This window comes from Falco naumanni, chromosome 6, assembly GCF_017639655.2.
Source record: "Falco naumanni isolate bFalNau1 chromosome 6, bFalNau1.pat, whole genome shotgun sequence".
NCBI lineage: Eukaryota > Metazoa > Chordata > Aves > Falconiformes > Falconidae > Falco > Falco naumanni.
In genome coordinates, this window is record NC_054059.1 from 62,138,058 (window position 1) to 62,153,279 (window position 15,222).

General features: G+C 37.9%; 1 protein-coding gene across 1 annotated transcript in view; it reads left to right on the forward strand.

Annotated features, from left to right (window-relative positions):
• The first annotated feature begins 3,706 nt into the window (after positions 1–3,706).
• Positions 3,707–15,222, forward strand: part of TRAPPC3L (trafficking protein particle complex subunit 3L) — a 28,468-nt gene continuing 16,952 nt past the window's right edge. Inside the window, exons 1-3 of the mRNA XM_040598820.1 lie at positions 3,707–3,974; positions 7,038–7,135; positions 9,811–9,910. Of these exons, the coding sequence (XP_040454754.1) occupies positions 3,936–3,974; positions 7,038–7,135; positions 9,811–9,910 (237 nt within the window). The 5' untranslated portion in view covers positions 3,707–3,935. The remainder of the gene's footprint in view (positions 3,975–7,037; positions 7,136–9,810; positions 9,911–15,222) is intronic.

Consider the following 15,222-nt stretch of genomic DNA (forward strand, 5'->3'; position numbering starts at 1 on the left):
TGTTGAATGTTTCCTTTGGAAAGATTTTCTTTTCGGTAATGTGTAATCTGCTATTCACACAGCGTCAGGCCAGCTTCAGACATGCTTATGATAATCGCTGGCATTTGTATAGCATGCTTGCGATTACAAGTTCTAAGATTTTCTGTCAGTATTGTCAGTCTCGTTCTGTGGACAGAGGTAGAAATTTTTCAGTTAAACATTTCCAGGATTGTTTTCTGAATACTGGGAGTCGTGATCTGGGCTGTCAGCATCTGTCACAAATCAAGCCTTAAACAGAGGTTAATTTAAAACGTTTCATTCCTGCTCATTTTCTCAGGGTTGCACTTTGTCTATGGTCATGCTATCCAGTAGTTCTATACATTGCATACCCTAAGCTGATCTGAATATGCAAATACTTGTGTTTAAGTTCTGAGAAGTCAAACTGCCTGTAATATAAATATTTTTACCAAGAACAGAAAAAAACATTAGGCAGAAAATCTATGAGGAAAATAGCCATCTGTAATGGAAGACTATCTCCAGCATGTGTGGACTTGGTCGCATGATATAATAGTGTTTGACTGCACAGTCTCTTCTCTCCCCTTGCAGAGAGGGTTGCTAATAATAACTTTCAGCTCAAAAAATAGTTTTAACACCCATAGTATCTGCTTGCATGGCAGAGGTAGTCTCACAGCTGTTACATGCATGGATGGTGTGTTATACATGTCTTGCCTATTTACTAGGCAAGACCTTGTTCCTCCAGTGCACTTTTAGGGTGGACATCTGCTTGTCTCATCTCCAGTCACAATCTGTGAAAGAGGTTCTCGCTGGTAATTGGCCTTCAAAACTATGTGACACTATCACACAAAATTAAAAGTGATAGAGAAACATGCTGAAACATCCAGCAGCACTTTGCCACAGCTTGTCTGGAACCTGTTGTTAAGTTCTTGGTTGTTTAAGCAGAGAAGTAGCACAACAAAATGCCAGTGCTGGTTGAACACTGCCATTTTGAAGCTTCATTTTCTCAGTATCATGGGATTTTCAATAACTGTTTTTTGGGGTTTTTTTTTGTTTTTTTACAGGTGGCATTATATTTTGGAAAAAATTACCTCCTTTAAATTCAGTGAAATAAACCCATCAGGCTATTACAAAATTATTTTGAAGATCTGTTTTATAAGAGTCTTCTATTATGCCTCAGTTCATTTAAAAATCTCTAATTGATTGCTGCTGAGCTTTCTTTGAGAGCCCATGTCTTATTTTGTTTATAAGGGAGGAAGACTTTCCCAAGCATCACTTGTTTACTCGAGAAACGCATTAGATGTGCAACTGAAGAGATGTACAACACTGAAATATTCATAGTCAGCCTAAGGCTGTTTAATGAGGCAATTTATACAATCAATACAACTTTGTTCTGCTGCATTTTCACTTCTTTGGCATTTACTTTCATGCTGTGCTGTGAATAATCCTGCTAGGTCATCCTATTATGGAACAAATTACAGGTTTGGATCCAATTAAGAGTTTGGGCGGCACATCAAACCTTTAAGTACTTGCCTTTGCAGAGGAACCTGGAGTCCTGAGGTAGACACTTAGGCTCTTTATCCAATGCCCAGGAAGAGTTAGGACTGAATGCAATCCAAAATACCACTACCTGAGGTGACAGCCACCTTGCCTCTGAAGCAGAGAGATGCTTATAGCTGACATCTGAGGCAAACAGGATATGTGGGCAAACCTTAGCCATGGTTTTGCTTGTCTTTTTTTTTTGCTTGTCATTTGCTTGTCATTGGATGATTCCTGTGAAGTCTATGTTAAGTTTTAAAGCAGGTGCCAGATAACGTGCCAGCCTCTACTACTTTCATAGGGCTGAAAGTCAGATGATAATTAAGAAGGTGGTTTTGTTCTGTTCCTGAAGATGTGGGTGCAGTCCATCATTGACTTGTTTCCCTCACTGGAGCCATTGAATCCCCAGTTTATTTGGTCACACCATTTCAGCTTCATTTTCTCAATCACATGCAAACCTTTCAAAACTTAGTACCTTCTATGAAAGGCTTCCTATTATATGTGTGAACTTACATGTATATACATGTGCATATATGTATTTTCCAAATGATGTTGATGTGTTATTACATCATTACATGCATTGCAGTGTCCAGTCCACAGTGTTCTTTCATGACTGTAGTAGTAATAATGCAGGCTGAAGTAATTAATCCTTACATTCAGAACTGGATAAATGAAATGGTGCTCATTTATGGGAAGCCTTAAGTGCTTTGTGATGGCTTCACTGCAGTGAAATTATGCTAATGATAATCTTTTAGAGATTTTTTAAAAATACAATGCAGCACAATTTCTTAGGGAATATCAGATGTCTTTTGCAGTAAGATACACATTTGGTGCTTGTTACCAGTTGGAGACAATCTGAGAACAAACCCATCTCAGATTCAATTTAGAAATGCAAGTAATTATCTAGAGAATTGTAATGGCTGGCTTTTATAATTTATTTAAATTTAGATACGGGAAGTACCTACAATAGTTTCACTTATAAAATCGAGTTAGATTTTACAGGGCCAGGAAAGCTCCTGGAAAAAAATGGAAGAGGTTTATTGCATTGTAAAGTTGTCAACACCAGCTTGTTCTGTGTAAAATTAAAGCTGTTAGGATTACTATGTTTTCCACAGAAAAAGCTAAAAATCCTTTTATCTGTTCTATTTTTTCTTGTGGCATTGTGTCATAACTTTAAAATACCATTTTTTAAAGTAAATGAATCTTTCTTATCCAAAATGAATCACATTTGCTGCTTTCTGTGTATCCGGAGTAGTAAACACCTTTAATTTTACTCTAGCACCAAATTTATTAATTAATTGAAATTTAATAACAGCATTGATTCAGATGAGGCCATGAATTTCTACTTCCTTTCCGAGAGGACTCAGTGGGCGTATATGTGAAGATAAGTGCTGTAAGGAAAGACAGATACCAAGTTAATGTCTAAATTCACTAGTGATCATAGTTTAAATTTATTGCAAATCTAAACTAATGGAATAGGCCAAATTTACCTCAGGGGAAAACAGAAAAAGTAAGCCAAACCTTCCTAGATGCTGGTAGCAGGCATGTTTACAAATAGGGGTTATAATAGGTTAAGAATAATATAAAATCACTTAGAAACATTGCTAATGACAGTACCATTTGCACAAGCGGCAGCTGTGGCAGGTACACAGTTCATTCCTCTGGGAGTCTGGTGCTCTAGGGCTGTCCTGCCAGCTTTTCAGAAACGTGGTGGTAGTAGTGCCTCGTAACATATACTGCTACTGCCTAGGCAGGCATTAACTCACCAGACTAAAGCAGTCAGAGCTGACAGAAGACTATAGCTCCTTTAAGTTGAAAATGATCAATTTTTAATCACCTTATACAACAGTATCTTCAGGGACGAGGTTTAGCGGTGGGCTTGGCAGTATTAGGTATACGGTTGGACTCGATGATCTTAAAGGTCTTTTCCAACCTAAACAATTCCATGATTCTGAGTCTGTGATTTTGTTCTTCAGAGAGGGCACTTTTATTAACTCTCCAAACACCAAAACCTGACAGAAACAACAGAATGAATTTGCTGTCCCTAAAAACATAAGACTTGTGAATCTCTCGGGGCTGCCTGGTTTGACTTCATATGGCTATTTGCTGTGTATTTGATTACAGATCATTCTTATGGATGGGGCCGTTATTTATGTTGTGTACAGGGGCAGATCTGTTGCCAGTCAAATTCCTCCCAAAGGGCTCAGTACACGTAGAAAATAGGAGGAGCATCAGCAGCATTACAGATTGCAGCAAACGCACCTCATGGAAAAGGCAGAACAGCAGAAAGGAGAAAACTTTAGAAAAGGGAAAGAGGAAATACAGTGACTGGAGAGAAAACTATGCTGCTGGAGGAAGAAAAGACATAAACTGACAAGTACATCAGGTGCTACACAAGCAACATGTCTCGGCCACCAAGAAGAAAGGACAACCACAAAATAGTAAGACATTTTTCTAAGTTAAAATTGTGCATGGATTAGGAATAAACTGTTACTGTATTGATGCATTGCATATTTCCAAATAGACTTAATTTCCAAAAAGTGCTGGAAGGATGGGGATGAGTCTGCCAGTATCAGAGCAGAGGTGCTGGCAGCATTTATGACTACAGTGGGACCCCCTTGTGAGCTGCCAACAATCTGCCGGCTATTAAGCAGTGACATAAAAAAGCCTGCCCATAGGACTTGGAGTCTGTTTGAGCAGTTATACTGAGGTTTGCTCTAGGAGCCTGCATATCTCTCCAGCTACCTTGACTACAAAATGAAATTATTTTCAGACAGTTCTCCCTCAACATGAATCCTTGAGGCCGAAACTCTGTTCTTGTTTTGGAGAAAAGAAGCTGCGTCAGCCACACCTCTATCCCATGAACAATTACAGGAAGAGATGGTTCATCTGGGATCACACCATACCATGTCTTCTTTTGGTGGTGATGCTGCGTGAGCAGGGGTCCTTCTTAATTTTCCTAATGCCATGATTTTGCTGTGCATAGGGAGTGCACCATCACAGGACCTCAATGCTGGCTTTAAGGCCAAAATCTGATTGTTGGGAAACAATGGTTAAACTGTAACCATTGTCTTTGAATGTTGGTTTTGACCATTGATCACATAGCACAGAATCCTATCAAGTAGAATTTATATAGACCAAAACTTCCTTCATTTTCTGTACTTCATGTTCATATTCTCCTAAAGCTCCAGCAGTTGTTTTAAATATACTGCATACAAGATTTCCCAACAGGTCTTCTTAAACTGTATGGTCACAAAAAGCATTCTTTTGTGTCATTGAAGATATTGGTTATTCTTCCTGTTCTCTGGCAGTGATGTGTCTAAATAGGAAAAATTCAGATAGCCAATTCCCTCAGAAACTCTATCTATGGTTGAAAATTTTGAAATGTATAGGACTATTTTACCACAAGTCCAAAAAAACAAAATGCCATAAATGCAGAAATAAGGCCACAGTGGTTTAAAATACCCAATGATAGTATTGTGTCTTGAAGAGAATATGTTTGCATCTAAAAGTATAATTATGACACACATATCTATGTATACATATGTACAACAAACTGAAGAGAGAGGAAGTTGCTAGTAAGGAAAAGAGAACATAGACAACTGTAGAAGATGATAACAAAAAGTTACTATCTCACTCACTGGGCACTTAACTGCATGTTTTTACTTTATCCCTAGTACTGAGATTCTGAACAGGCTTAGGAAAGATGGGCACAAAGTTTCTGAGACTGGGATTTGTTCAGAGGCAGAGGTCTAAGTGCTTAGAGAAGTTTATGGTCAAAGATAGAAATGTCAGTTAAGTTTATATGCCTTTGTTGTTAGATATTAAATGAAACACAAAGTCTGTCCTGTGTTTGGATGGTTCAATTCCACACAAATCTTTGTTCAGGAACTTAGAGCCTTAGGGTTTTCTGTATGGTGAATGGTGATTTTTGATAGGAGCTGAGGCAGTAGAGAAGTTCCAGAATGACACAGCAAACAATGTTATGTCAGTTTTTGAAAAGGGGACAGAGGTTTCTACTGAAAAAGAAATGGAAGAATATGATATAATTAAACTTAATATACATAAGTTTATGGACAAAAAGTACTTCAACAGATAGCAAGAGTGGCTGATAAATACACTCATATTGATAGAGTATGCTTATGTTTCTCTAAGGTATTTGTCTTATCACAAATCAGACTTTTTGCTGAGATTAGAACAATACAGAACCTGTATAGCATCCATTTACTCCATTAAAAACTTCTTAACAAGAATTTGGCAAAGTGAACAATATTATTGTAAATAGGAATTATCACCAAGGTGAATTTAGGACATGGTTCCATACTACAGATTTTGAACAGTGACTTGGTGAAATGGACATACTGGTTAAACTCCAAGCTTTTGATTCAAGAGGAGCAGGAAGAAGACTTTCTACCAAGCTGTTATTCCTTTCCTGTGATTTGCTCTAGTGTTTTCATTGGTATTACTATTATTTTTCCACAGGCTATAAACAAAAGCACCTCTAGTCTGCCCACATGTCTCAGGCCTGCAGCACTTCCTTTAATTAATTCTTGCCCAAGAAGTTTAGTGAGAGTCAACCTAGTCTCTCGCCTAAAGGACACTTGCTGCTCCTGCTAAATACAGTCAATTCTGCAGTGCCATGGAGGTGATCTGGCAGGGCAGGGAGGGAAGAAAATTTTCCTCTGGATTGGTGCGCAGCTGAAGATCCCAGACTAGTGCTTGTGACAGGATCTGTGCAGAGATATGCCCTTGACCTCCTCAGTTGCTCTCCATGCTCCTTGGGCAGGTGGCTGTAATCCTCACCCATTCCCTTCATCTTGCTCAGGTAGTGGAAATAACGGAGCAACGAGATTGTCCAGGAATTTGGAGAGCTAGTATTGACGGTGATTCAGGTTACTTGTAAAGACTGATAAAGGAGGGGAAATATCAATGGGGCTGATTCTTTTCTACTCTACTTGTTGTTATTCTTTACACTTGTGCTGAATTATAGTATGTTTTCATTATTCTGAGCCAATTTCTTTATCTAATTTTTATTTTCTTGGGAAAGCAGCTGATGATCTGAATCAGATCAACCATACCTTTGTAAAGGAACTGGAATTTCAGTGTATATACTGTTATTCCTTTTGTAAACAGACCAATAGCTCATTGCCTCTGTAATTCTCCCTGCAACTAAATGATTGTCATTAATTTTGGGTGGCATTTGACAGCATTTATCAATCAAGCATACATATGTGTGGTTATAGGATGCAAGAATGCACCTGATGAAAGTAGCTGTATCCCAAGAAAGTCTTTTTGACAAGCAAATTCCCTGTGCAGAGACTCAAGTGCTGATCAGTTCAGCTTCTGTCACACTGAATTGTGGATTTCAGTGATTACACATCCACAGACAGAAGTTTCTTTATTAATGGAGATGTTAATGTTGCTTGCTTTTAATGCAGTAGCAGCTCAAAAGTGTGGGAAAGTTTGATTCTAGTTTGCTTCATTTTCAATTTCGACCTTTTCAGAGCAGAGAACTTTTTGTACTCACATATGGGGCTTTGGTAGCCCAGCTGTGCAAGGACTATGAAAAAGATGAAGATGTCAACACCTGGTTAGATAAAATGTAAGTAGTTTTAAATGTTCAGCTTTATCGATAATGCTATTTGTCCACCTATACGTTACCTTTCAGCTTTATGTCAGCTATCTTATGAGTTCTAGCCCTCTGTCAAGGATTACAGAGATCATGAGGATAAGGTTCAATATTCTGTCAACAGAAGTAACACAAATTTGTGAATTAAGATCAACAATTCTCTTTTTGAATTCTCAGAAGAAAAGTGTCAGGATTATTTTGATAGCTTACACTTGGTCCTTGTTGATCCTTTGTTATGCTAATGGATAATATAAACTTATAAATTTCATCTCCTATATCCGTGTATTCAATTTCAACTTCCATGTTAACTCTCCTCTTCTATTTCTTTGTACCCATATTATTTCAAACGGGACAAATGTTTTGTTTCTCACAGGTATTTTCTAGTTAACATGCATTTCTGTGTTCACTGTTGATGTGGCCTTCCTGTGCTTCCCACTCATATACCTTGGGTTTGTGACTTGGACAGCTAAGAAGCAGTTGCAACTCCAGGTTGTAGGGATTTGGCTTAGGTGACTCAGTCAATAGGCAGCTTCCTTTTGTAGTCAGTTGCCTTCCCAGAGCAGGTAATTCAGGTGGCTGACTTGGGTGGTCTGAATTGTCCCCTGTGAGGTGGCTCTCTTCCCTGGGTTAGGGGCAGATGGGCTTCTCACCTTTGAAAGATCATACAGCAATGAGTGAGTTAGCACAAATGGTCAATGAGGAACTGATTTCTATATGGATAACCTCTTTGAAAAATTGAGATCCTGTGTTTATAGGATCCTGTCATCCTGACTAAGATTCCTAGGCATTACCACAGTAAAAATTATGGTATCACAGAAAATCAGCAAGAAACAACTTCTGGGCTGGTAAATAAGAAGATTAAGATCTTTGGCAGAAGAGTAAGGCTTGTGTTTTCAGGCAAAATGGGCACACAAAATAGTTAATACCTCCAAGCATTTTTTGAAATACAGAAAGAGATTGACACAAATGTTATGAAAGAATGTGAACTCAGAAATGTTTTCAGGGAATTTTTTGTTTCCATTTATGTGGATGCTGGCAGCCTCTGCCTGTTTGTCAGTGCCTTCATCCTCAGTGAAGAAGCCTGAACTCAATGAAGTTTCTTACTGATTTTGTACCATGTCTTTGACAAGAAGCCAAAAAGTGATCTGATGTATAATGTGATGGCAGGATCAAAAAGTGGTTTTGACAGCATGAGGTTTAAAATTGCAGTATGTCATGCATCAAGAAAAAATGAAATATTTATTTATTGTGTAAGTATCAGTATCAATAATTGGTAAATATGTCATCATCAGTTAGCAAGGTATGTATTGGTGATGTACAAGACTGCTTAGGTTCCTTTCAACTGTTACGCCTTAGATTTGCAAAGTCAAATGAATAACAAATTGACAAGCAACTATTTGGCAACTGTATGGTGAAAAACACCTTTCTCACTACAGATTATATACATACATACATATATATATATATATGTGGAGAGAGCTAAGAATACTGTCGCCAACTGTCACAGGTCATCTATGAATCTGTAAGGTTTCTTCCTCTAAATGGGCTGTTTCCATCTTCATAGAAGTAAAAATAGCTGTATTGCTTTAATGAAACCTGTCATTGTTTCATCAAGTCTTTATCAAGACAAAACCTCAAAATATTTTCTAGAAAAAGCTATAATAATAAAAACACAAGGAGGAAAAATTTCTCCACGTCTTCCAAAACTACTCTTTAGTAATTTCCACCATAGCATCGTAAAGAAGCCTGTGTGTTTTTGAAACTTCTTACTTTAACCAGAGATGAATGAGAGATGACTATAAAATAAATATCTGAGGAATGTTGTGAGAGCTAGGAATGAATATTTGTTTTATAAAAAAATCCATTAACTTCCATCCCTTTTTATTTAATTTCTCTGAAACCGTAGCGTTTTAAATGCAAAATGAAGTTGGTGGTGTAGTGAAACTGTGTATTGACTAGCAAATTTCAAGTTGTTTCTGCAAATAGGAACGTGTTAGGGAAATGTGGAGGAAAGAGCAAATAATGAGGTAAAGAAATAAGAAGAAAGAGATCAGATGTGAGTCCATTTCCTGTGGATTTTCCTGGCACCTGACCACTGCACTGAGGGTGCCCAGGATTTGCTGAACTCCATGCCAGCCCAGAGGTGAATGCTGTGACCTAAAGGGGCAGTTGCTTTGTTCTCCTTGACAGGGTCAATGTAAGATGAACTCTGGGGATCACAGAGGAATGGTGAAAATACTGTGCAATGTTATCCTATCCTATTTTTAGTGACAAAGAAGTATTATTTGTATTATTTGCATATGTTTATATATTATACTCATATCTTACATATAATATTTATTCATATATGTCAATATAAATGTATGTATAGACAATGTGTATGTAAACAAAATTCATATCATCCTTGCCAGGAATATTGTGCATAACGAAGTCTGATTCCTTAAATGACTACATGAACAGCAATCCCACTGCACTGCAAAATGTGGTAGAAAGGAGAACCTAGACCAGCAAATTCTGTTGTCCTCAAAGCAATTCATTTAGGAACATGCAGCTGTTTTGCTGAGAAAGCACAAGAGACAGATTAGGGAGATGGTAGGTGGAAAGAAGTCCCCCATTTTGAATATTAACTTTCTTTGTTTTCTCCTTAGGGGATACAGCATTGGCATAAGGCTGATTGATGATTTTTTAGCTCATTCAGCTGTGAAAAAGTGCCGCAGTTATTCTGAAACCGCAGACATGATTGCACAGGTAGATAAAATTTACATTCTCTATATTTTCATCAGCTTCAATGGTCTCAGCTTCTCCCTCGTCCTCTATAGTTTTGCTCCAGGAGTTACTTACATTTTCTGCCATACTGCTATCAAAACATATCTCTACAATCACACCTATGTTTCCATTGGGTGAAATACACACTTTTCCTTATCTATGTTGATTACCTCATGTCAATTAGTAACTCACAGAGGCTGGCCTTGAGAGGAGACATTAGTTTCTACCTCTGTAACATTGTGCTACGTCAGGCTGGTGAAAAAAACACATTCAACAGAACACAAAAACCGTGATGTTTAGTGAGACAAGAATTTTGTGGATGGTCTTGACAAATCCATAGTGGTAAGTTTACCGCAAAAGGTTGACAAAACCATAGTATTCATTCACCTAATGGTGAATTAGTTTTGTATCTGAGTTTATATCTGTATCTGAGGACTGAGAACACAAAATGTGAGAGGCTGCCAAACCCTGACCGAAATTGACCTTAAAGTCAGTTGCTACGCTGAAATTAAAATTCTTCTATTCCTAGTAGCCTAAGGGGCATTTTGCCATTAGAATAACTAAAGAGTTTCTTTTTGTTTAATGCAGCTTAAGCTGATTTCTTCTACTCTTGCCAGAGAATGCAGCAAACAATAAAAAATGATCCAGTTTTAACAAACTGGAAATCATATATTCCCTCACTATTTTCTTTTTCTAGGAGCATAAGTCTTAACCATCTCATACAGATCTTGAACTTTGATATTCTTACCCTGTCATCTAAATCTCCTCAGTGTCTCCATAATTATCTTAGACGTTTTTTAACTTTAAAATGGTAATATAGAAATAAGCCTCAGGTTTTTCTTCAAAAGGGAGACTTAATGGTAATAGAGAAGAAATAGAAGAAAGGAAAAGAAAATGAGAAGAACGTTTTCCTGACTACCCACAAGTCTAATAATAAAATCAAAGAGATAAAATCAGAGTGAGTGCTTTTGCTCTCTTTGATGGAAATTTCCCTTTTATTAATCAGTCATTCACACTATTGTCAGACAGGAAAGATCTAGGAGGAAATTTAGTGGCAATACATGGGTGTTTAAAGATTTATTTTTGCCTCCATGGGCAAGTCAGATTTCCTGGGGAAGCTCAAGGAGAAATCTGTCGCAGCACTCTTCCAAACTAGCCAGCTGCAACAAGGTCTTTTACCGTCACATACCAACATACTCTTTGTGCTAGCCCCTCTGCTGTCTTCCCTTAGTCTCTCCTCACTCAAGGCACACTCTCTCTCCCTTCTCTCTAATTCTTCCTCCTCTCTCTTCCTCGGCTGCTCTCTTCATTGGCTGCCCAACCACTTAACAGAACCAGCCACAGCTGCACTTTATCTACATCGGCCAGCCCGCTGCCCCTGAAGCAGCCCATAGTTGTATATTATCAATGATAATTAACCCAGCTTCATTCCTCTACAGAAATCCATAGGAATATTCAGCCCCTTTAGACGGCTGAGTCACTGTAAAGGAGGTAGTAGTTCATAGATACTGAGTTAGCTCAGACTAATACACACTCAAGTCATGATGAATGAGCCCTTTATGCTTTATGATTTTCAGCTATGAAGCATTGCCGATGAAGATGTGCCTAGCCTTCCCCAATGGCAAAAGTTAACCACAATTTATTAGAAAGAACAGTTTGCAAGGTAGTAGTTTGTTTTAACAGATCTGGGCATCAGTTAATTGAACTGGCATTCATTTCCATTGGTTCATTTTAGGAGACAAAAATATGACTGGCATACTTTCTGAATGCTTGAGAATTGCCAGCAGCATCAGCTAAATGTAAGCATTATGTTTAACTGCTGACTGATGTACTGGGGAAGAGCAGGCTTTCTATACGGTGAAATAAGGTACCAGTATATGCTGGTTGTACAGGATTATCTTAGTTCAAAGTGTATGTTACCAGGTGATGTGTGATCCTGCTCACATTAACCATGTCAGAGACACTTATGTTACAACTAACTGAAATGGAGGGACAGAAGTTATGTTATCATTCCAAAATGCTTGTCATAGAGGAACTGGTGGCTGTCACAGAAACAGGGAAAGGACCTCTTTGCATTTGCTATTGCTGGTAGGGCTATAAAGTACACACACCCCATGATCTGCCAAAGTTTAAAGCAGAAACAGGTGACATTACTAAAAGCCAGCCAGATTCCATTAGCTCATGAAAGACTGGAAACTAAATTTCCTCCTGAATATTGTGGTTTCATCCCAGCCAGCAACTAAGCACCACACAGCTGCTCACTCGCTTCTCCACTCCCATGTGATGGGCAGGAGAATTGGAAAGAGGTAAACCTCATGCGTTGAGATAAGAACATTTTAAAAATCAAAGTAAAATATAATAATAATTATAATAATGATAATGATGATAGTTACGATGATGATAATGATAATAATAATAATAATAATAATGATAATTATAATGATAATGATAAGTAATAAAAAGCGAGATAAATAAACCCCAGAAAAGACAAGTGATGCACAGTACAACTGGTCACCACCCACTGACCAATGAGTGCCCAGTCCCTGTGAGGCGATGGGCCCCTCCTGGCCAACTGCCCCCAGTTTATATACTGAGCATGACATTCTACGGTATGGAATATCCTTTTGGCTAGTTTGGGTCAGCTGTCCTGGCTGTGCTCCCTCTCAGCTCCTTGTGCACCTCCTCAGTGGCAGAGCATGGGAAGCTGAAAAGGTCTTGACATAGGGTAAACATTACTTAGCAACAACTGAAACATCATGTGTTGTTGATATTATTCTCATACTAAATCCAAAGCACAGCACTGTACCAGCTACTAGGAAGAAAATTAACTCTATCCCAGCCAAAACCAGGACACTGAAGTAAAGTGTATTTTGGAGTCTCAAATCAGGATGGTGTATAACAAAGCTCTTCCTTTGGAGGAGCTGAGCTGGAGTGGAGGTTCCATTGAAGTAGTGAGAGCAGCTGAATAAAAACCATGAGACAAGCAGCATTTCAATCACTGTATCAAAATACACTGTCTCATTAAAAGAACAATACCAGGCTGAAAAATCAAGGTTGTGTTCATTTATGCTCTTCTTCAGATAGTTTGTGTACTTCTTTTTCTGGATTGTTTTTAAATTTTTAAATATATTTTTTTAATATTAAAAGTAATTTTTTCCTGGATTTTCACATATGTGCCACATATCTGGTTTTCTGGGTCTTATTCCTTATGGTTCCCTTATTTACAAATGCTTTGGTACAGTTAAACTTAAGTACATTCTTGAGTACACGGGATTCAACAACAATATACTGTGAGAAGTTAACCATCAAATTAAGGGAAAAGACACTATTTCTCTGCAGGTTGTACTTCAAAAGAGAATTGCTGAGAAAAATAAAATTACTTGGAAAGACTGGAACAAACTAAAGCACACAGTCTCTTGAAAAGACTATTTTTAGCAAACTAAAAGTGGAGTTCTGTAGTAGGAGTATAACCTTTCTGAGGCAAAATGTGATATGGAAAGTATTTTCACAATTCTTTGGCAAAACATTTTTTAAGTAGTCTTCAAGCACATTTGTCCGAGGCACATACCAACAAAACATACATAAAGCGACACAGCAAGTAACTGCAAATATGCTGTTAAAGTTATCAGCTCAGGATTACACAGCTTTTTCCTATGATCTCTTCAACCCTTCCACACTAGTGTCCTCAGCCAGGAGAAAGTGCTTAAATACTTAACTGCACTAACTCTTCCAAGGCAGAAACCTGTTTGAGGATGAGTGTGTTAGAGTAAAACCAGTTCAAAGTTAAAGTAATTAAGGCAGATAAGCAGTTCAAGTAGTCAGAGCCAAACATCCTGTAAACACAGCTGTTACCTTGCAGCCCTTTGGAAAGCAGAGGATAAGTCAGATCAGGTGGTGGGCGTTCCCTGCGGAAATGGAAAGAGATGAAGCAAAGGGAAAAAACATAAAACGAGGAGTACAAGTCAGCTTGCCATATTAAGAAATAAATACTGAAGGAAAGGTGCACCTAAGGCAGTGACTGAGGGCTTAGAATTTCAACCACTGGTTCAGACTGCAAAGCCTGGGATTTACTGCTACTTTATACTGGATTGGAGGAGGGCCCAGTTTTGATGATGAGCTAAAGTGAGTCCTTCTACACTGAGTTCCCACGGTGCTCACTGACTTCGTGTATTGGTGCTGTGACTTTGCAGGGTTACTGCCAGGACTGAATAAAAAAGAGTTGAAACAGGCCATGCAGAAATAGGCTTTCTGCTCACTGGCAAATTGGGATAAGAAAATGGAAACCAAATGGACCGGCAAGGTCCCTGTATATTGACATATGGCTAGTTTGAAAGTCTGACAGAAGCTGGCAGGATTTAAAAAGCTGGTAGATGTTGCTTTTCAGGTCTTAAAAGTGAGAGGGAAATGCATATAGCAGGTTGCTGTGCTAAGCAGTAGACAGTTAAATTGAAAAAATTGGAGAACTGCACTATAAACAGTGAAGAAAAGTTTGTGAATACACAGAAACAGCAACAGATGGCAAAACCTTTCAAGCATCTTGCTTTTCCCAAACACCGACTGTAGAAAAGTACTAAGATTGAAAAGTATGCTAGCAAAAATAGTTTTTTTGCCGTCTTTCACCTTCCAAGCAGATTAATTCTGGTCCTTAATTAATCTTGTTATTCTGTTATCTGAAATTATGGTTTCAGTTTTAACAGTCTGTATTATCACTTTGCAACATTATTTACACATACAGCATTTTGCAGTGAAGAGTCCCCAGCAGTATATAAAGGGACTGATAAGTTAGTGGCCTCCTAAATATTTCAGTAATTCTAGACTGTATTTGAACACCATCAAAATGTTAATGAATTTTATTCTTGCTGCTTGAGAGAGATAGGATTATGGTTAAGACTGAAAAAGTGTAGTGGTACATTTTTAATTCTGACTGCACAGATTTCTTGTTTGACATTAAGCAATATATAATCCCATAGAGTTGCAATTAACATTTTCAGAAGAGAGGTTTTGCTTTATATGGGTGTCATTTTGATGGTGAGCCTACATACATGTCAAACAGATTTATTTTTTCTTCCTTTTCATATAGATAGAAATGAGACAGATTTAGGAATGCAGCTTTCTAAACCTCTCATTTGTTTTACTTCCCTGTCTTTTAGCCACAAGAAAAGACTGAGCAGACCTTTGTTTTACCTTCTGAGAAGCTGTGTATGCTAATTTTAAAGGAATTTCTGTCCAGTCATAGACTGTTTTTTTAAAAAGTGTTCATATCCATTGAATTACTTATCTATACTTAATTATAT